This window comes from Prionailurus bengalensis, chromosome A1 (assembly GCF_016509475.1).
Source record: "Prionailurus bengalensis isolate Pbe53 chromosome A1, Fcat_Pben_1.1_paternal_pri, whole genome shotgun sequence".
NCBI classification, from domain to species: Eukaryota; Metazoa; Chordata; class Mammalia; order Carnivora; family Felidae; genus Prionailurus; species Prionailurus bengalensis.
In genome coordinates, this window is record NC_057343.1 from 150,183,494 (window position 1) to 150,206,928 (window position 23,435).

The 23,435-nt window shown below is 36.8% G+C and overlaps 1 protein-coding gene and 1 non-coding gene across 2 annotated transcripts; both read left to right on the forward strand.

Moving 5' to 3' along the window:
* The first annotated feature begins 19,902 nt into the window (after positions 1-19,902).
* Positions 19,903-22,142, forward strand: LOC122490753 (cytochrome c oxidase subunit 7C, mitochondrial). The gene is made up of 3 exons (XM_043593260.1): positions 19,903-20,113; positions 21,104-21,247; positions 22,040-22,142. Exons 1-2 carry the CDS (start codon positions 20,039-20,041, stop codon positions 21,218-21,220), a joined length of 192 nt encoding a protein of 63 aa, XP_043449195.1. The 5' UTR covers positions 19,903-20,038; the 3' UTR covers positions 21,221-21,247; positions 22,040-22,142.
* On the forward strand, positions 21,878-21,940 carry LOC122496758. The gene has a single exon (XR_006300927.1). It is a non-coding gene; the product is annotated as a small nucleolar RNA Z39 (small nucleolar RNA).
* Positions 22,143-23,435: the final 1,293 nt, after the last annotated feature.

Here is a 23,435-nt window from a genome sequence, read left to right on the forward strand (position 1 = left end):
AACTCTTTGTTTAGAAGTCAAGATCTCCCAATTTCTAACTAGTTAAAAATACTGCAAAATGAATAAGACCACTTTATTTAATTGTTGCATAAATTGTTTGTGTAGACAATGGAGTATGAATTAAGAGAAACAGGGACATGGGAATGCTTGTGGGGGGTAGGGAGAAGTGTAGTTTACAAAGATAAACAAAACTGTAATCTAGCCGGGACATATAGAGTTTAGAAACTCAGACTGAGAGGGATTTTTTTTTTTTTTTGATTTCAGGTAGTCATTTTTGAATAACAATGCCATGATTTCTGCCTCAGTTCAACTAAATTACCATGTTCATCTAGTTCTATCCTGAAGGAAGTAAACCTTCCACTAAAGTGTCAAAGTTAGTTTCTACTATAACCAAATATCTCTGAGCTCAAGATTAATGAGAAAATAATCTCAGATAAAACCAAAAGGAAAAAAAAAATACCGTACAATAAACTAAATAAGTTTGATTTTTAGTCTATTTTTGTAACACATCTGAAATAAATACATATTTGCTGTAGGAGTATACATTTCTAGGAAGAGAACATACTCAGAAAATAAAGATTTGAGGTGTTCAGGGGGAAAATTATCCTCAGGAACCTATGTCAGCAAAATCATTCTTTCTAAAAATTTTTTTAATGTTAATTTTTGAGAGAGTGCAAATGGAGAAGGGCAGAGAGAAGGGGACAGAAGACCTGAAACGGACTCTATGCTGACAGTAGCAAGTCCAAAGTGGGGCTTGAACTCACGAACTGAACCCTGATACCATGACCTGAGCTGAAGTCGTATGGTCAACCAACTGAGCCACCCAGGTGCCCCAGCAAAATGATTCTTGAACTGCCCAGTCCCTAAGCAATTTCCTGAGTAGGAACAAGGGTGGAGGTGGGGTTGGAGACCAATTCAACATGGTACTAGAGTCACGGAGTTTGCAGTAACAACAAATTTTTCAGTGTGGTAGTTCAGGTTTAAGTATTATTCATTAAAGAGATAATCTGAAAAAAGTAAGTCATTAGAAGAAAAAATGTAATAAATCATTTGGAAAACAATAGCATTTGTCTTTTATGTTTTTATAAAATTTAAATTTGGGTTATACAAGTGTTTTATCAATAATAGGAAAGCTGGATATTTTGAAATAGGAATAGGAATAGACGTTTTGAAATTTACACATGTTGAATAAACTAACTTTAGCTGAATACAGATTTATTGACGGTAGGAAATAAATGAATTTCTACCACATTTTTAAAAATTAGATTTCCCAATATATTTTTAGATTTCCAGGGAAATTCTTCATTCCAGACTATATCTATCATAAATAAAATATTGTCCAGATATAGTATAGCATTTTGAATTTCACCACAATGAACTCCAAAGTAAAGATCTTTCATCATCGATTACCTTGTAATTTATTTATCATTTACTCAAAAAACAAAGTTGGAAAATCTGGTTGTTGAGAATGCTTTGAAAATATAAACTGACCTCAAAGGACCAATAGCGACCCCTTTCTTTTTTGTACTTAAATATCAAAGACTTAAATTCAATAGCTTACTTTCCTTTTGTTCACAAAAGTTATTAATGTATGTTAGTGAAAGATGACACTCAAGCAGAAGAATAATTTCAGGGTAATTAAGTAGTTTCTTACATTTAAGGTTATTAAGATACTTCTTGTTTATTTGCTTTTTTTACACACTTCTTTTGTCCGCATAAAAACAGAATATTGCAACCTCAACTATTATAACTAAAGTATTTTAAAGGCAGCTAAATAAAAAGAATGGGTGTGATATTCCCAAGCAACAGCAAAGCACTCAATGAATTTCATAGCTGTAGCAAAACTTTTCTTAAAAGAGGAAAAAGATATTTATATGAAACTTCATCATCATAATCAAATATAGCACTACTATACTGTATATTGACTTTATACATCATACAAGACTTCACTAGGACTGAAATGTATTATTAAAAGTAGAGTGACAGGTGTGACAAAATCTACTGCTTGTGTGCCTTCAGCTACATTAAGTCTCATCACAGACTGAAAGAAAAATGTATCACATGGGATAAAGAATAAAAAGAACAACTCCAAGGGTTATTATCTTGTCACTTCCTATATACCTAGACTTACTCTATAGCCCTTCTTTTAAGTGAATGAAGAGCTAGAATACATTACAGGCTATAGCATGCTTCTTTCTAAGACCTCTCTTTCAATTTACTCTTCTGACCTTAAGTGATCACCTCTAAGCCCATGGCCTCAAATCAACTCTAAATTGATGATGCTCCAAGTTAGTTTTACCTCAGAATTCTTCTCTGAGGTCCATATCCACTATGGGCAATGTTTACTCAATTTCTCTATTTGGGTGTCTCAAGAGTGCCTCAATTTCAATATATCCAAAACTAAACCAAAATTTGTCAGTTTCCATTTTTCCCTTCTAAGTATTGTTCTCTTATTCATTTAACTTTATCTCCATTGAGAGTATCCCAGTCCAATGTACTATTATATGTCATCAAATTTTGCTATCACTAACAGCCTTCCCACTGGTCTCCCAGAATTCATTTTTGCCCTATCCAAGTCATTCTTCACTCAATAGCCAGTAACATTATTTTTAAGACCAAAAAAAAAAAAAAAAGATCTTGGGACAAAGGGAATGATAAAATGTATCTTGTACTATTTTCTTTTTGAAAAAAAAAAAAGTTTATTTTGAGAGAGAGTGTGCTTATGCGAGTGGGGGGAGGGGCAGAGAGAGAGGAAGGAGACAATCCCAAGTAAGATCCATGCTGTCAGCGCAGAGCCCAATATGGGGCTCCATCTCATGTACTGCAAGATCATGACCTAAGGCTGAAACCAGGAGCTGGCTGCTTAACCAACTGAGCCATTGATCTTGAACTACTTTCAAATAAAATGATAAATGACTAGAGAAAAATGAACAGAGGAATAAACAAAGTGTAGGACACTGGTGATGCTGACAAGAAAGATCAGATTCAGTGGAGTGGTAGAGATGAAGCCAGACTGGAGTGAGATGCAACACATGTGACAGGAGAAAGTAGAGAAACTGTGTGAAGACAAAGATTTGAAGGAATTTATGGACTGAAGCAGAGAAAGAGGGCAGTTGTAACACTGAAATACTGAATCAAAGGAGGAATTCCCTAGGAAGCAAGGTAATAGAAAATATTTGAATGCTGATTGATCCCTGGTACCCCAATAGGACAAAACCAGGAAGAACAAGAAAGGCAGGTTTCTGTTTTTTGAGGAGAAAACATTTTTAGATAAAATCTGTAGCTCACGGAACATTTCTTCATCGAAAAACTTTGGCCCAATGGACAAGATTGTGATCAAAAAGGCAGTTGAGGGGCGCCTGGGTGGCTCAGTCGGTTAAGCGGCGGATTTCAGCTCAGGTCACTATCTCGCGGTACGTGAGTTCCAGCCCCGCGTCGGGCTCTGGGCTGATGGCTCAGAGCCTGGAGCCTGTTTCCAATTCTGTGTCTCCCTCTCTCTCTGCCCCTCCCCCGTTCATGCTCTGTCTCTCTCTGTCCCAAAAATAAATAAACGTTAAAAAAAATTTTTTTTTAAATAAAAAAAAAAGGCAGTTGAGTAACTGGAGTGGTGACCCAACCCCCACCCCTCCCTGCACCCTAAGGCTGATGAATGTGAGGTACCTAGCTGTAAGAGGTGGATCTTCACTAAGAACTCTAAATGACAGACATTAGAGACTGGTCATTGTAGAACTCTGCCAGACTGTGGACTCCTGCCACTTCTCATTCATGTATCAGTGGAGTGCTAATAATACCCAAGGGTATTGATCTTTACTCTATAAATAACATATTAAAGTGAGAGGCAATTGGTGTTAGCCTAATGGAGTGTCCAGCGACCAAATTTTCTCAGATTTCTGGGCAAAAGAATTGTATTCCTAATACCCACAAGTTTCTGACATAAAATTATACCGGAATGTGAAAGGAAAAGCAGTGGAGTCCTTGAATCAGCACCAAAGGGTGGATAAAGGGATAAAGTGAAATTATTACAATAAAACAATGAAAGGAGTACTGACACTTCTCTCCGTAGAGAATTGCAAGTTCCATAGGTTTTTATGTAAAAGCCCAGGCTCTGGAGTTAAACTGGGTTCAAAACTCCTGCAGACTCTGCCACTTACTAGCAGGGTAATTTTAAGCAATCAGTGATCTGGAAAGGTCGGTTTTCTTTGAACAATGGAAACTTTTTTTTCTCAGTTTCACAGTGATATTTTTATTAACACCAACTGTTTTGTAATTATTATTATTATTTTTAAAATTTTTTTTCAACGTTTATTTATTTTTGGGACAGAGAGAGACAGAGCATGAACGGGGGAGGGGCAGAGAGAGAGGGAGACACAGAATTGGAAACAGGCTCCAGGCTCTGAGCCATCAGCCCAGAGCCTGACGGGGGGCTCGAACTCCTGGACCGCGAGATCGTGACCTGGCTGAAGTCGGACGCTTAACCGACTGCACCACCCAGGCGCCCCTGTAATTATTATTTTTAATGTTTATTTATTTTTGAGAGAGAGAGACCGAGAGACAGAGCATGAGCGAAGGAGAGGCAGAGACGGAAGGAGACACAGAATCCCAAGCAGGCCCCAGACTGTCAGTGAAGAGCCCTATGCAGGGCTCAAATTCACAAACCATGAGACTGTGATCTGAGCAGAAGTCAGCCGCTTAACTGACTGAACCACCCAGGCTTACTTTTTAAAAACTTTTTAATGTCTATTTATTACTGAGAGAGAGAAAGAGAGCACGAGCTCTGGGATGGGGCAGAGAGAGAGGGAAACAGAGAAGCAGACTCCACACTGTCAGCACAAAACCCGACATGGGGCTTGCGATCACAAACCATGAGATCATGACCTGAGCCCAAGTCCAACCCTCAACTGAGTGAGCCACCCAGGAGCCCCTGTTGCTGGTTTTTTGTTGTTGTTGTTGTTGTTGTTGTTGTTTTGTTTTGTTTTGTTTTGTTTTAAGAATAGTTACCACTAATATACAAGCTCTGCATCAGTTACCCTTGACTTCTCACATGTCTGAAATGACCAAGGAATAGCCAGTGTTGATACTGTCATAAAAAAGTTTAATGGCCTAACAGAAAAGTGAAACCATTTTTAGCAGAATAACTTATTCAGGAAAGCCTAGCTGAAAATCTTTTCATTTCTATTTTCTCACCTACATGCATTTCAAAGTTCTTAAAAGTCATCTTAAAAATAAAGAAAAAGAGCACATGGGTGGCTCAGTTGGTTAAGTGTCCAACCTCATCTCAGGTCATGATTTCGCAGTCTGTGAGTTTGAGCCCTACGTCTGGCTTTGTGCTGACAGCTCAGAGACCAGAGCCTGCTTCAGATTCTGTATCTCCCTCTCTCTCTGCTTCTCCTGCACTCTCTCTCTCTCTCTAAGAATAAATAAACATTAAAAATAATTTTTAAAAAGACAAAAATGATGTGTATCATTTTCTCTTATTTAATGTGGCTATAGAAAATACTTGACCAAAAGCATTGACTAAACCCTATTCTAAATAGATTCAGAAAGAAAAAGCTAAGACTCCCGTTAAACAATTTGATATTTCTGTTTCATCCTTACTATTTTATTCTGTAAATATAAGGCATGGGTATAGTAAGACAAATTTACTTATGTTACTCTTTTATCTTATAATATTATGGATAAAAGAAATTGGATGAACTGGTGACATACCATGTCTCCATTTGTATTAATAATATGAATGCAGGGACGCCTGGTTCACTTAGTTTATAGAGCATGCAACTCTTGATCTCAGGGTTGTGAGTTCAAGCCCCATGTTGGGTGTAGAGATTACTTAAAAATAAAATATTAAAATAATAATAATATGAATGGACATAAACCTTTGATGGACAAATATAAAAGTAAAGCATTTTACCTGTGAAAATTACAATTTTAAGGATAATAATATTAAAACAAATCCATCAAAATTCAGTGTGGATTCTTATGTCAGTCTTTGAAGGTTGGCATCTTCCCTCACATTTCCTGCACTGTCAGTGGAAAGTAGAGTGTTTTATCAACTTCTAGAGAAAAGGCAGTATTCTAAACAGGAACGGTTGACACACTTTTTTTTTTTTAAATAATAAGCAGTTTATTGCCATTAAGACAAGAAAATGCAGATAGTCACTTGTAACTCTAATTGCAGGCATTCTAAAATGTCTGTTTGGAAAATTACCTCTGGTATACTTATGAACTACTTTGAGATATATAAATTACAGATTTTTTTCCAGGAAACTAATCAAATTGTATATAAATATAGCTCAATCATCAATTTAAGATACAAAGTTGCTACACTAACTTTAAAGACAGCAAGTATACTTCACTCCCTTACTTATACTTAATGTTTGTTTTAAAACAGCTCAGGCCTATGTCTGATATAACAAAACGTTGTGCCTCATTCCAGAAATAACTGTCAAATTTAATGAGTGAATGATTCAATGAGTGAATTAGCAAAATAGTTAACCAACTAGTAAAGAACATTTATAGAGACAAAAATAGGTACTTTATTAAAGGATTGATTTAGAACTGTTTTTTGTATTGAAAATGTTAATCTTGATTGTGTCAAAATCTTTCCAACTAGGATCATTCCTTTCATCTCACCCATTGCCTGAGCTCGGTGTTCTTTCTTTCAGTGACACTGGAAGGATGTTATGTTTACTTTATCGCTTATTGAACATTGTTATAATCATCTATATTTTGTGTCCCCTACTAGACTCTAACCTACCTTAGGGCCGAGGTCTGTATTCCTGGTAATTGAGCGCTCTACCCGATATGTAGCATTGTACCAACATTACATGAGTTAAAATGTTTTGGATATATTAATAAACAAGCTCATCTGGAATGAAATGAGTGACTTGGTATAGAGACTGAGAGGACCAGGGAAGGCTCTCTCAGGATACCACAGTATTTCTTTAGGATAAGGAAACTTTCACCAAGCAGTGGATGCAAGGGACATGGTTTAGGCAACCATATGCGAAGCATGAAAATTGGTAATGTTAGCCATTTCCCTTCCTTCTTTTACGTTTATTAGTTCTGACAGGTTCTGTGTACTATACCATATAAAATAAGCATTTTATTTCAAATGGCTAAACGTATTGACATTGATTAGTAAAAATGTTCCAAAACATCCTCTTCTACCTTCTGGCTGCAAAAGAATAAACTTCAAAGAAGCAGTGAAATCACCTCTCTGTTCTTCCTGTGTGCCTAAAAACAGTACACATTTATAAATATAATGGAATTGATTTTTTAAATTACGCAATTTGGTAATTTTTTCTGTAGTCCATTCATATTTTAATTACTTAACCCATTTTCCCTTTAAAAACAAAAGTTACACATACTTGAGTAATGAAATGTTTGTTTTAAGTAAACAAAATAGGAGACTAAATTAGATAATAAAATTTCGTACTCTGTTCTCTTTGTTTCACTACTGAAGCACCTGTCAGCCTATCTTATTTTTAGGTACACAAAACACATTACAGATTTTGCCAATAAAACCCAAGAAGGAGCAAACAAGATTAAGCAACATCATCCTTTTTTTCTTATCAACTGAAAATCAATGAACTTAGAAACTGTAGTTTTGGTCTTCTACAGACCAACTGTTATTCAGAGAAAAACTATACACTGTTACAAAATTTTAGGTAATGCTAATAACCTTCTATATACTCCCATTTTACAATTAGCTAGTAATTAGTAACTATCTAAAACTATTGTATCAACTGTTTCTTATTGTTTGATCACTTCCCCTTTCAAAATAAATTTTAGATTTAATTTTTGTTCATTATTTTGTAAATTATGTTTTGAAAATTTATAATATGCTCATTGCTGCAGGCACCGAAGTGAAGTGAAATAGAGCATTAAGGCTTGTGCCACAGTCTGTTTCCTCGACTCAGTTATCTATATATTTCACAAGGAAAAGATTTGACCTAAATACTTTATTTCATTATTGTTACTTTTTGATATTTGAAAAATTTTCCACTATTTCCTTAAAATCATATTGAATACTATAAGCAAATCTAAATATACTACACATTATTAAAGACATGAGATAGCATTTTCTTGAAAAATTGATTGTGAATTTTTTACATTTGTTTTTTCTGGCCTATCCAAATTTTCCTTACATTATTTATAATTTTAATTGCCTCATTAATAAGGTCACATGCCATTAGACTACTATATGTAACATTATGTGTAATACATGCACAAAGAGAATCACTTGTACAAAAAAAAGCTAAAATTGTAAAATTTTAGCATGGAAGCCTTAAATTACTGTGTAAAATTATATTTACACAGTAATATGTTTGAAAGGGATAAAAATGATTTATTGCCAGAAACAATAAAATTTTGTGAAAAAGTAAAAAAATGTATCATGTTTTCTTGTATTTTCAATTTGACCATACCTTTCTAGTCAATATGGAAGAAGTGAAACTGTTGTTTAAAAATTATTATTGAATGTGCTAATTTCAAATAACTAAAAAAGATGTAATCTAAAATATAATATATAAATTTTATAGTTGCACATATGCCCAGGAAAGAAACTTTTTGTCTAGAAACTTCCATGACTTTGTAAAATGTACATGGTACAGAAATCACCTGAATATTTTAAATTTTGTCCAGAACAGTCTGTCCTAATTAAACAGAACAAACACAGAGAATCTTCTTCCTTCATGTTGTCTGAAATTATCTGTAAAAGCATCATTTCTTTCACTTAAACTTTGATTCTTACTACTTTGGAAAGTCTTCAGAGAGCATTAGCACTCCAATATAATGCTAACTCTTATATATTAAAAAGATACTAGTTTTAGATCTGATAAAAGGCTATGTTTCCCAGAAAGAGTATGTTTCTTGAGCCTTGGAAAGGAATGTACAGAAGAGAAGAGTCACAGCATGGCATGAACTGGAGTAGAAATCAAAAACAGAAATACTAAGGACGCCATTTTTCTACTTAAGGGCCGTGTTTAATGTAGGTACTGTGCTCATACACAACCAGGTGTGACCTTGAGATGAGAAGCTAGGAAATCAAGTGTAAAGTTTTTAATTTTCTTAGAGCAATATAGAGGGAATATTTTCCTTTCATCCTTTCACTTGGACTCAGAAATAAACAGCTATTGTCTGCCCTGAGATACCCACTTAAAATGGTCAGCACTGCAACACTGAGCAGCTCTGTGTGCATGAGGAAGAGTATTCAGCCTTGTGTCTAGACCCCTCCTCTTTCTAGATATTTAAAACATTCTATGCTTTTTGTTTTCTTTCCATCCTTCTCCATTAAATGATGAGTACCTTGAAAAGAGAGAGAAAAAAAAAAGTTCAAATACAATTCTCATATTCTAGAGTGGGATGACCAGAGAGTGGAAATGACACCCATGAAAAGAAAATCGGGAGGAAGAGTAGATTTGTGGTACAGGCTGGAGTTTCACCAACATAACACATTTGGTTTTACACAGACTGTCTGTGGCGCTATTATGACTTCATGGGGCAGGGCAAGGGGCTGTATTAAAATCCTCCAATGATGGCAGCATTGAGAAAAGTCAGGTTAAGTGTAGCAGGTTTAGGGCATGGCTTTCAAAAAGATGACCAGTTTGGTATCTAAGAGATACCAAATGGAGAACATTTTCTCCATTATCATTATTAAACCACCTTGTCAGACCTCTTTAATCTTTATGATTTAAACTTTGGAGTCCAGCATATTATTTTCCTGATATACATTAATTTGGTACCCTTAATCTTTAACTCCTGTATCTGTCATTCCTTTCCTGGAATTCCAAGTTATTTAAAGTTGCAAAGTAATCACATCGAATCTGTATATTTTCCACCAAGTTTCCATGACTCACATGAGAGAGAGAGAGAAATCTTATCCTGAACAAAATTATGCAGTTATGTATATATTATCATTTTTCATCTTGCATGTTGCTCTACCAATCTCTAATTCTTTCCTGCTTCCAGGAATCAATCCCTGCCACACACACAACCTTCCCTAGAAATGTTGTCTTCTGGAAAGGTCTTGGATTGTGAATTTAAGTCAAATTCTTACTTCTGTTCTTAATGTGTATCTAAGCCTTTGTCTCTAATTTTAGAATCAAAGACTTTGCTTTCCTTTTGAGAATGATCAGAAAGTACTGGGATTTTTTTTATTTCCCTGTAGTCAGGTTTTGTCTAACTTCCCAATATATGCACAAGACTGCTCTGAGAGGTGGATATAATTCAAATCAGTTATTTTACTTCAGATAGTAAAAACCTGTGTCCTCGGAAAATAACTTTTAATTCATCACCTGTTTTTTATTAACCATAAATTACCTTTAGCTCTACCCTCTCCTACCATTTCCTCCCTTCAGGATAGAATTTCTACAGCAGGAATGCAAAGAAAAAGCCGGGGCGGGGGGAACCTCCAATTTCAGCTTTTGAGTTCCTGAAAAGACTTTGGAAAATACAGGTGACACAACAGGTTGAGTAATTAGGGATTTGGGATCTTGCATCCCTGGATACTAAGCGTCAAAGTCTTATTAATGCTGATGGCTGTGCTATAAGAATACCAAATTCAGACTTCTTCAGCAATGACTTGGAATATATAAATTTAAATATAATTTATATATATAATGAATGTATATATAATTTATTTATATAGATATAAATAGATATATGTAAAATTTATATATAAATATATAAATTTAAATATAAACTTGGAAAAGTTTATTATAACCTATACATATGCAAATAATACAGAATATAATAATAACAACTTACACTTCTCTGATAGTCCTCACACTCAAGGTTTCTTGTGTGGTTCGGGTTCTCACAATAAAATGAACAATATTCTGAGCTAATCTGGTAAGGGAGGTGTTTTGTCTCACATTTTAAGTTTATATTCTCTTCTTAACAATTAAGCTATTTATCTTTAATAAACTGTATGTATATTTTTTTAATGTTTATTTATTTTTGAGAGAGAGAGAGAGAGAGAATATGAGCTGGGGAGGGGCAGAGAGAGAGGGAAACACAGAATCTGAAGCAGGCTCCAGTCTCTGAGCTGTCAGCACAGAGCCCGACTTGGGGCTGGAACCCAAGAACCAGGAGACCATGACCTGAGCCAAAGTCAGAGGCTTAACTGATTGAGCCACCCAGGTGCCCCTGTAGAACATGTTTTTAATCCAATGCTGTGTTTTCCTTTGTTAGTCACAAAGTGCTCAGTACTAGTACTGAGCTCCATAGCTTTTCCAGGCAAGCTCAGTAAGAAAACTAGGAGACTGTAAGAAATAGAATGTCTGGGGTTTTTCCTTCATAGGATGGTCTTTCTAGTGACATCAGTCAGAAAAGAAGTTCCTTTCCAGTCAAATGGTGATGGAATTTCCTAAGGAACTCATTTTTTAAAATCTTGCATGAAAAGCTGAGAAATGTGTGACCAGTGACTCAAGAGGCCAGGAGGGTAGGGGTGCCGTGGTGGCCTAGGCAGCTTGAGAAGGTATCTTTGGGGCATGTGAGCACAAATTTTGTGGCCTTAATACAAAAGCTGATGATACAAGCAGAGAAAGTGCAGTAACTATGAGGAGGGTAGGATTGATCTCAGCATGAAGACAAGAGGGAAAAATAACAGCAGCACAAACAGCAGTGTGGAAGTTATAATAATAGCTGCTATGTATTGCGCATTGCTATTGCCAGATACAGCACTAAGCACACGTGTTCACGTAATTAAAAACTAATTGTCTATTTTAAAGGTGGAACTAAGGATAGGTTCATTACCTTCTAAATGAGTGGCTACCAGAGAACACAGATTCATAAGATAGGAATAAAACAGAAGCAAGTTTTAATATCACTTCCCATCTGCCCTTGATGCATTGTGGAACAGAGGGGAGGATCAATGGAAGCTTATAAATGTTCAACACTACAGGCAGTGGATAGCAAACACTGATGATGGAAAAGGAAGCGGGCACTCTGCCAGCAGACTGCAGGACACTAAGGCAGTTGGCCCTTCCCTTGTTGAGAAGGGTGAGTCATTGCAGTTATCCAGATGGATCCCAGCAAGTGCAGAAGCATTGGCTCAGACTAGGTGTATGTTGACTCAAGTTGCTGTGAAGAGATGGAATAGGGCAGTGGTTTTCAATCCAGAACAACTGTTGTCAACAGAGAGGACATTTGGTAACATCTGGAGACAAATTTGGTTGTCATAACTTGGGAAGTGCTACTAGCATCTAGTGGGTAGATGCCCAAATTGTAGCCAAGCATTCTATAATGTTTAGGACATTACTTCAACAAAGAATTATCTAGCCCAGACTGTAAATGGTCCCCTGTTGAAAAACTTTGCAATAGAACACAATTTGGCTTTAATTAAGAATACCCAGGCATCCAAGTTTAAGGTGCTCAGAGGCAATTAACAAATCAATCCTTTTGAAAGTAATATTTTATTGCTAAAAGGAAATTATGGGTGATTTAAATATTCTATATCTTAACTATGGCATTGGTTAACAAGTGTATACAGTTGTCAAATTGATTGAACAGTACACTCTAAATAGATATGTTTTATTGCACATAATTAGTGGCTCAATAAAGTGGATTTTAAAAACTAAATCATAACCTCACCCTCAAAATATAGTATTTGTATTTAAATTCAAAAACTGCTACATAATTTGTTCATTGGTTTCAGCAAACATTTCAAGGAGTGTCTCTATGGAGACATAGACACATGGGTGATCAGAAGAAAACAAAACTTGGTGCCCTGAGAGCTTACATGCAAGTAGAGCATTAGACTTCTTTATATTTCAGAACTACATACTTCAACGGTCAATCCACTGAGAAAGACAGAAAATCAATTAAAAAGTGACATATGGAGGGGGATCCCAAAAGGGAGTTGTTATGGGGAATTTGATAATATAACAGTTCGAAGCAGCAAATATGTCCATTAACCCTTCCAGTAACCCTATAAAGTAAGGAACATTATTGTCCCCATTTGAAAGATACGGGAAGGTCATGCAACTTGCCCAAAGCTAAATAGTTAGGGTAGATTGTGCATTTGAATCCATGTCAGTCTGATTCCAGGTTATAATACATTGCCTGGAGTGTGCAACTCTGGGGAAATGTGCAAGACCAAGAAATTATACAAGAATTATGACAATTCAGAACCACTTTAGCAAAGTTCTGAGAGTATATATAACAAGTGGAAATTGAATTCTTATAGAGGCACTGTATAAGATTTCAGGAAGAAACTAGGTCTCTGTAGAGGAGATGCTATCTGTTCAACCAAACCGTTTCCAATTTCCTCTAGGACACACAAAGGTCTCAATTCCTCAGACTCCCTGCATCTGGATGGTAGTATATGACTGATTCAGATAATAGAATTTGGCACAAGTGGTGCACGCTTGAGCTGGTCCCTCACAACCCTGTGTGAGTCACTACTTTCTCTTTCTTAGCATGGTGGCAAGCAGGGTCAACCCAGAGGACTGAGTGGAGGCACAAGAGGATGATGACACTTGAATCACCATGTGGAAGATGGCATGCTGAACATCTGATTCCGACTGTGACATAGTGAGAAATAAATCTTCGCTGTATTAAGCCATTAAAATCGGGGGATCATTTGGTATATTAGCCAGCTTTAATTACCTTACTTAGCCCAGGCTCCATAAAGCAAAAAAGAGAAAACTGATAAAGTAAGTAATACTGCAACAACTCGCTATGTGAGAAAAAATTTATGATGTTTTAGTTTATTTACATGCTAATATTGTTCCAGAAAACATCTGAGGTACAGAACAAAAAGACACATACCATATAACAAGATAAAATAAATTTAAAATTGGGGAGGAATGTGAAACAAAGGTAAATAAATTTAGAAAAGTAGATGGAGCCGGGAGTGAGATACGCGAAATAGATCCATCGTCTCCACTAAAGATAGGTCACACTTTTGGTTCTAACATTCTAGGAACCAGTACAAGGAGGAAATTACAATCAAGTTTGTTATTCACAGTGCTCATAAGGCAGAAGCAAATCAGCTACCCAGGAGAGGCATGTTTATTCTAGTTTTCAGACCAGAGAAAAATTTGTCCTATGGGGCCTTAAAAATGACAATGTGAAATGTATTGAAACACATCCTACAAGGAGGGGGTGGGGAGAGAAACAACCTCCACAGTAAACCCAGCAATAAGATTCATAAGTCTGATATTTATAAAATCTCTTAGTACAAAGTGGTAAGAAGATGCTGAGCACAACTCACGTTCGATGAAGCAGTTTTAGCATGCTGTTCAGTGAGGGTCTAGTTTAATTGACAGATATGGAGAGAACTGCAAATTAAACCTAACCTACCCTATGGAATAATTTTATAATTAGTTGAAATGATTAAAATAATGTTTGGTGAGTTCAGTAATAATTTTCTCAAACTGCATAAATATTCTCAAGAAATTCCCATTTTTCTTAATTGTTAGTTCAAAGTGAAAAGCCAAATACAGAAACTGTTATAGCATAAACAAGCACATCTTGATGGGCTGTATTAACCATATAGTTGCCAATCCATGGTCCAGAGAAAAAGGGGTGCCTTTGATGTAATTTCTGGTCAAAATATAGCAGCAGCTTAACATGCATTGACCAGCAGTAATGGACCTGGTTATAAATAAAGATTTCCATAAATCTTTAAAAAAAAAAAAAAGGTTGGGGGGCACCTAGGTGGCTCAGTTGGTTAAGTACCCAACTTCAGCTCAGGTCATGATCTCACGGTTAGTGGGTTCAAGCCCCACATAGGGCTCTGTGCTGTCAGTGGTGTGTCTGCTTTGGATTCTCTCTCTCTCCCTCTCTCTCTGCCCCTCCTCCACTCGTGCTTTCTCCCTCTCTCAAAAATAAATAAATCTGAAAAAAAAAAAAAAGATGGGATCCTTATTGGCACAATCCTTCACAATCACCACATGTAATGCACCAAAGTTCATTCTATTCCCATTTATTTCCTGTTTTTCTTCTACTCTAACAAAAAAAAGCATTTCCTTTAGAATGATGCATCAAATTGATTTTCAAAATTCCCTTCCTCACTTAAATTATGTGTTTCTCTAAACTAAATAAATAAACCATTTAATCACTTAGTATCCCAGTTATGGAGACAACGGGGAAATGCCATGGTAAATTTAAAGAAACCTGTTCAAAACAATGATAAATACCACTGCAAGTTAAGTCAAGATGGAGATGGAACATAAATATAGTTAGAATCAATGACTTTCAAATTGAGAAGTGTTAGTTTCTGTATTCATCTTATACAAATGTATCTACCTCTACCTGCCAACACTGAATGACAAATAATTATATTAGGAGTTGATCTGTCAAAAAAGTGAATCGTCCTTAAACCTACATTTGAGATTAAGAAATAACATTGGAATAAGAAACATGAAATGCTTTTAAGGAAATAATGGTATTCAAAAGTAATGAAACAAGAGGAAGAGTAAAATGCACAGCTTGATCAAGTAAGCATTTTTTGGGCATAACTTTTTCTTCCAGTTGGTCATCACTAAATCATTCAAAAGGCTGGCAGAATATTTTCCAACCCTGATTGCTACAGTGGAATTACATTTTGTCTTTTCCTAAAACCAGGTGTTATTTTCCCCTACAAATGTAAAATTTCAAATACAAGTTAACACAGAGTTCTGATTTTAATTCTGTAGTATGAGATATTCTAAAAATTTAAGACCAAAAGAAACATGTTAACTTGAGTTTTTCAATGTAGGATAGAAACATAATTTCTTTACTAAAGAATCCCTTTCTAAATAAACTCTAACCTAGTTCTTAAAAATCTTATATAGTAGCTGTTGAGAGAAATGACAAATATTGTACTTTAATTTTTAGAAATACTGTTCTATATAATGTAACTTCAGTCTCCAAAGACTCCTCTGGGTCTAGAAAGTACACTGCTCACTCTATGATATACACCCTACTCAGTACTTAAAATAATTGGATTTTATTTTTAAAATATAACTTTGGAGTAAACTTCATGTCCCTAAAGATGTTTTCTATTTTGTACCAATATGTGAAATGTCTCATTTCTCTTGAAATTCATTTTATAGCAAAAGAGTATCATACTGAATCAAAAGTTTTCTCTAAGATAATTCACATTTTTCTTGCCAACTATAATGACTAAATTTAGATTGTTAGACCAATAAATAGTGCATGATACCTGTTCCAGGTTTTGTACTCCTATATAACAAACTACCCCAAACTTAGCAGCTTAAAACAATATTTTATTTTTTTCTCTTATAGTTCTGGAGGTTGATGGGCTCAGCTGGGCAGTTCTTGTTTAACATAGCTCATAAAATCATAGGCAAATCATAACTGTGGCTGGAGTCACCTGAAGGCTTCTTTACTCATATATCTAGTGTCCAGGCTAGGATATGGCAGGAAGAGCTGGAAGCTGATCTGGCCTATTTTTCCCCCTCATTTCCTCCCCCTCCCCCCATGAGGCTTCTCCAAAGGGTTCGCTTGGGTTCCCTTACAGTCCTGGTACACTCAGGGTAGCTAGACTTCTTACATGGTGGCTGTCTCCTCTCAAGAAAACATTCCAAGTTGCCTGAATGGAAACTTCAAAGCTTTTGATAAGTCAGCTTCAGAAATATCTGAATATTACTCTATTGCATTCTATTGGTCAAGCAGGTCTCTAAGGTCAAGAGTGGGGGGAGTTAGAACCCACCTCTCAAAGGTAAGAGTTACAAAGAAATTGTGGCCATCTTTAATTTACCACACACAATGCCTATTCAAAAAAGAAGATTAACAAATTTCTTAAAACTTTTCCTTCCCTCCATAGCGAATTTTAAGAGATTGAGATTAGCTTAAAACCCCAAAACTCAGAGTATCTTAGCTATTTAACTAATTTATTAATTGGTCACTAATTAGCAATGAAGAAAAATGATATGGAAACTAATAAGAAATTTTCTCTAGAGTTCAGTTTGGCTTTATGACAAAAACATTCTTTAGAAAATATTTTTAAATAACTATCAAGAATGTATTCTGTGGGTAATATCTAGCCATTAACAAAAAGGTGAGTAATCATGCAAGGAATAAGTGATCTCACCAACTTTCAATCCCATTCCATTTACCTTCTAGTTACCAAGAGCATCAAAAAGCTGCACCATGACTTTCTGAGGGTATTTAGCACTCCCTGAATTATGCCAGCTGCTGTATCACCATCAAATGGAGCCACTCTGCTTCCCAGATGTTCCATGTTTTGATATGTTCAGCACAGTCATTTCCGTTACCCCTAGAGAATTATCATAGAAGCATCATCTGACAGAAAGGTATGTATTAAGCAAAGATAAATGTTTTATGTAACATAACTGATTCCTAAATATAGATTGACGATAAGAAAGTGTGTTCTTCCAATGGCAGGTGATTTCCTTAAATAAAATGGCTGTGTTACTTCTAGGTGTCTGTCCTGGTAATTCACTATTGCTTAACTATTTAAATTTAAATTTAACTTAACAAATTTAAATTTTTCTAATATTTATTTATTTTGAGAGTGAGAGAGAGAGCACGCACACAGGCATGAGCAGGGGAAAGGCAGAGAGAGATGGGGAGAGAGAGAGAAGCCTAAGCAGACTCTGCACTGTCAGCACAGAGCCTGACATGGGGCTCAATCCCACAAATGGTGAGATCATGACCTGAGCCAAAATCAAGAGTCAGAAGTTTAACTGACTGAGCCACCCAGGTACCTCCAAACTATCACAAATTTAATGGCTTGGAAGAACAATCATTTTATTTTATCTCACAAATTTGTAGATCAGAATTTTGGGCAGAGCTCTACTGGGCAACTCTTCCTCAAATCGCATTGACCAGGGACACTCACTGAGGAATTTCAGCAGGCAGCTGGACTGAGCTGGAGGATCCGGGATAACTCACTCCCATGCCTGACACCTGAGCTGACCCCTTTTACCTACTTTTGGTCGACTTCTGGGGACTCTCCAGGAGGCCTCTCCATAAAAGTAGTCAAACTTCTTACACGAATGTTCAGAGTTCCCAGGGCAAGTGTTCCAAAAGACAGGAAAGGACGCTGTCAATATCATAAGACCTGGGCAGGACACTGGTACAGTGTCACTTATAACAAATTCTCTTGGTCAAAATAGTCAGAGTCCACCCAGATTTGGGATGAGAAGGCAGGCTCTATATCTTGATGAAAGGATTTGCAGCTATCTATTTTGGCACAGGACCCATGAGGAGGCTGACAGTTCTGAGGCCATTTGCTAGAATCTATCCCGGAGTTCCCTTTGGAGTTAGACGAAAGCCAGATATGCAGGGGAGACTCAAACAGTACGAATTAGAACTAACAGTGAACCAAATATACAGGGGATATTACATTCATTAGACTGAAAGGGACAATTCAGAAATACTAAATGTGAAAACATTTCCCAATTATAGTCAGATAAGAATCCTTTAATATATAAAAGCCCTGAACAGGACATTTAAAAATTTTTAATGTCTTACATCCTCTATTAGGAGGAGAACACCAGTTATAATGCATTACATGCGTCTCTACTTAATCAGAAGTTACTTGTAGAAATAAACTTATTAATTTTTTAAAGTGGAGTTTTTTTTTGCAGGGGCAGGGGGCGGTTGGAGATGGGGAAGCATCACTTTCCTCTTACAGAAGATAAGTAAAGTATATGTTAATGTATATATTTTATACCCAGTTTTCAAAGCAAGACTTTATTTACTGCTGCTGTATTAATGAGCCATCTAGGACAATATATGCTCTCCCACAGATGAATAACATAAAGCTTAGGTTAGCAGGGCTCTTCACCATTTAACCTAATACCACTTTCCCAGCCTTATATATCACTTCCCAATCCCACTAGTCAAAGACCACCAGAAACACACTTACAATTGAACAAGCTGGGTTATTACTCACTGCATCAAGGGAAACCAAATACCATGAAGAGCTATGGGCATCTCAGTAAAAAGATGTCAAGACTTAACAAGATTTGGGCTTGTTTTCTGTGACTATGTCTATCTTACCAAATCTCACTTAGCAAAAAGAAAGACTAATCCAAGGTTAAGGTGGTAATTGGTGAAGAGACAGAACTCATCATGTTAGACTGGATATGGTGATGTTTGGTCATTTTTGTTACTTGGACGATGTTATGTTTTGTCTATGTTCAGATATGAAAATGGAGTGATCTTACTCTTTCCTTGATCCATCGCTGACACAGAGTAACTTCGTCTGATGCTGATGTTCTGTGAAATTGTTTATGTTCAGCAGAACACCAATCCTCAGGCCAGGCTAACTCCAGATATAAGAAACTGCTTTTCTCTTTCACTCTCTGAACATGCCATACATCGGCCTTGAGTTTGCTTTGCCCTGTCTCTAATTCTGTTCTATTTAATAACCTATATTTTTCAGGAATCCTTCCCTTAGCAATTCATCTCAATTTTCTCTCCGACATATTTTGTACTACATAGTGTTTGGTTACTTCAGTTAATGCTTTGTTTCCTCGTATAAGATCACGGTATACACCTCTCTCAGCGCTGGCAGAGTACTGCAAATCACAGGCTCCTAGCATTAAAAGAAAACAAACAAACAAAAAATCCCCCAAAAACAAGTGGTAAAAGTTTATTTTTGTGTTCCATAAACTCGGTGAGACTGCGTCACTCAATTCAGTACAACTGTTCTGGAATCCGGCCCCCAAAATCCTGATCAGAACTCGACAAGAAATCAGGTTTGACTAAATTGCACGTAGAAACGCCTTGGGCTCTTACCCTCCTGGCCTCCCGAACACACACAGCCAGTACCTCTCTACCCGACCCCCACAAGCAATCCGGCTCTACCGTGGGACTACGTTTCCCATAGTCCTTCAGAGCCGACAAGGCGATGCCGCGTTCTGAACTACAATTCCCACAATCCTCAGACCCCACCATCTTGTCTCATTTTCTGTGGCCGCTCCCCGTTTCCCATCTTCCCTTCCGGGTCTTACACACCGGAGAACAAGGTCGTGAAAAGAAGAGGATTTGGTTTGGTGCTGTCGTTTCTATCGTCTAGGGGCTCTGCGCTTTTCGCAGAACTTCCAACAGCGCTATGTTGGGACAGAGCGTCCGGAGGTTCACAACCTCTGTGGTCCGTAGAAGCCACTATGAGGAGGGCCCAGGGAAGGTTAGTGTGTTAGGGGCCCCGTTTCGTTGGGGGAGGGGGCACTTAGCTGCGATTTGCTGAACTCCAAGGCCTCCCAAGGACCGTGGAGAGGGAGACGGTAAGCAGGAGAGGTGAGCTGGGGCGTCGGGTAGAGTTCAACTTCCCCCAGGAACCAGGGGCAAAGCGCAGGACCCCGGTTGCACGCCGTCGGCGGGTAAAAGAATGAATAGGAAGAGCCTTAGGCCCCACTTGGCCCTAGCGCTCCCCGCCGCGCCCTCCGAGATCTGGAGGGTCCCTGAGGCCAATGCTGCAGATATTTGTGGCTTAAAGCCGAACTAGAGGTCACCGGACTCGGAGTGAAGGTCGTCGGAAACAAAGGAGGATGTGAGGGCCTGTGGTTGTGGGTCGAGTCCAAGCTAGTTAACTAAATTAGAAGTATTAAATCTCTTTAGTTGAAGTTGGATTTAGCGTCAAGTATCAATAGCTTAAGTGGAGTAGTTAGCAGTAACAACCTCCAGTGATCGAGGCCTAGTAGGAAAGGGCGGAAGAAGGGTTTTCGATGGTAGCGCCGCTTGATTATGAAAAAGTCAGTCTTCGTAATTCAGTTAACTTTGCCGTGTGCCTTTACAAGGTGACTAGTTTCTAACAAATAGCAAACCAGAACAGTGCATTCTTTTTCTAAAACAGGTCCCCTGAAGAATAAATTTTTCGGCTTTTCTAAAGTAAAAAGGAAAACTTAACCAGTGTGATACACCGGAGTTAAGACCACTGCCTGTGCTCAGTAAAGCCAGTGCTTTTTTTTTTTTTTTTTAAACCTTAGAGTGTTGTCCTACATGAAGGTCATAGGATGTAAAACGTAATGTTTGAAATAGGATATTATATATGGCATACATAACCTGATTATGTAAAAACAAAAAAAAAATACCTAACATCCCCTGTGTATGTCTATAATCTATAAAATCAGATGATTCAGTTTCATTTTTGTTGGTTGTTCTCTTTTTTCCCCAACAGAATTTGCCATTTTCAGTGGAAAACAAGTGGCGGTTACTTGTTATGATGACTATGTACTTTGGATCTGGATTTGCTGCACCTTTTTTTATAGTAAGACACCAGCTGCTTAAGAAATAAGGATGTTTTAATTAATCCATTAAACAGGTAATTAATGGATTTCTAATCTTAAAACATTGTTTTTCTTTATACCCCCCATCACACCCACACAGTGTGTAGGGCTGATTTCTGAAGTTAGTGTAGATGTGGCCTTGGTGGAGACACGTTGGTGAACCAATAAACAAACGTTTCTTTGCCTGAAAGCCAGTGTATATTGGATACTACTGTTTGTCAGGCACACTTTACATTAATGTCATCTAGTTACACCTAGCAAGCCTGTGAGGTTGGGTGACTTCACCTGGCCTAAGACACAAAGATGTTAAGTTGCCTCATATCCATTAACTGGTGATAGTGAACCAGGATTTTTAGCCAGTCTTGTTTCAGTTCACACACTTAACCAGGTAGAGTTCTGATAGACTAATTAACGTTAGGGCAACATATGTTTGTGCATACCCCAATCAGTCTTATGTGCTAGAAGATTAACAGATTCTTTGTGTGAGAAGAAAAGATTTATTTAGCATAATTGTAATCAGAATTTGCCTCAAAGCAACATTTTGGGAAGATCTGTGGAATGATTGGAATAAATTCCAAAACTATCCTTTGGAAAGAAAAGACTCTATTCTTCATAATATACAAGGGAAGTTCTTTATCCAAGTGATGCATAATGGAAAGATTTTGGTGCATATGATGAAGCAAATCAGTATGAATGAAGTCATGATACTGTAAACGCTTTCTGATGTACCAAACTGATGGACAAACAATATGTGTATGAAAGTACATGGTTTCTGTTTTAATAGGTGGGACGTTTTAAATACCAATATATATTTTTTTTATTTGCAGGTGTGAAAAGGAGCATTTTAAGAGGTGCAGTCTCTTTGAAAAATGGATCCAACTCTTGAATTCAACATACTCAATATGTTTGTAAATAAACTTATGGCATGAATCCTTAATGCCTCTTCTCTGAAACCTGGAATGTAATAATTGTGCTGACTTTTTATTTAGGAAATGTTCTAGTATTTGTTTGCTCAAAATATGTGTAAATTTAGCCTATTTCTTGGTTTTAAATTTTGAGATTTAATTTTTGATTACTAGGTCAGGACCTTGTTGGTAATTTATGTTATATAAAATGCAAACTTGACTTTGTTGTCCCAGAATAATTTTTTTTAATTGAAAAAGAGGAAGAAGTGTACATTTAGTCTTTACTTGAAGCAGTAAAGTTGTTTTTCTTCATGAGTGACAATTACTTAATCATGAGGAAAACCAATAGTGAGTGTATAGAGTGAAGTCCAAGAGCTTTTTTCCCTCCAGACTTGTGATCTAAAACTAAATTTTTTGCCTTGATAAATTTGCTATTGACCAACACTAGTTTTGTATAGACTGAATAAAAGTAGAATATTTGAAATGAAATGTAATAGCATGCAAGATAAAACATAGAAATACTCCCAAGTTTATTCTTGAACTTTAGTAGACATGGACTAAAAGATGCCTCTGAAGAGTAATTATATCCGTGAATCAAATTTATGTTATGGATGGTAAAATGCTGTTAGCTACTTAAAATATAATGACGTAGTTCCTAGAGCTTTGAACTGGGGCAGGAAAAAGGTAGTTGCAGAATGTTTTAATCCTAGTTTGGTCACTTTTAGAATACCACTTGTATTAGAATGCCATAAAATGGAGGTTGTAAACTAGTGGTGTATTTGAGCTCTAGACTTTTTGGTGATTGGGGGGCTATGTTTGTTTTTTTGTTTTTGGGTTTTTGTTTTTTTTTTAACGTTTATTTATTATTGAGAGAGAGACACAGAGCATGAGCAGGGGAGGGGTAAAGAGAGGGCAAGACACAGAATCTGATGTAGGCTCCAGGCTGGGAGCTGTCAGCACAGAGCCCAATGTGGGGCTCGAACTCACAAACTGTGAGATCATGACCTGAGCCGAAGGCGGTCGCCTAACCAACTGAGCCACCCAGGTTGGGGGGCTATAGTTTTTAAAGCAGTGTTTAAAAACTAGAATAATTACAAGAAAGTCTCTGTGGATTCTTAAAAAATTGCTGTGGGTGGTTCTACATTTCTTCATGGAACAAAAGAGCTGCCTCACCATAACATTAGAGTTCCTATATACCCTAATGTTAAACTACTAATTTGCTGGAGCTCTAAAAACACACTTCTCAGTTTATGTGACAGGGCCTATCTTACACTCTTCAATAGCTACATAACAACCATTTAAGTATAGATACAATTAA

Excerpts from the sequence above, each read along its gene's own strand:
- LOC122490753 (XM_043593260.1), top strand. The coding sequence starts at position 20,039 with ATGTTGGGACAGAGCGTCCGGAGGTTCACAACCTCTGTGGTCCGTAGA. Across the intron at positions 20,114-21,103 it reads ATGAGGAGGGCCCAGGGAAG|AATTTGCCATTTTCAGTGGA; the intron begins GTTAGTGTGTTA and ends TTTCCCCAACAG.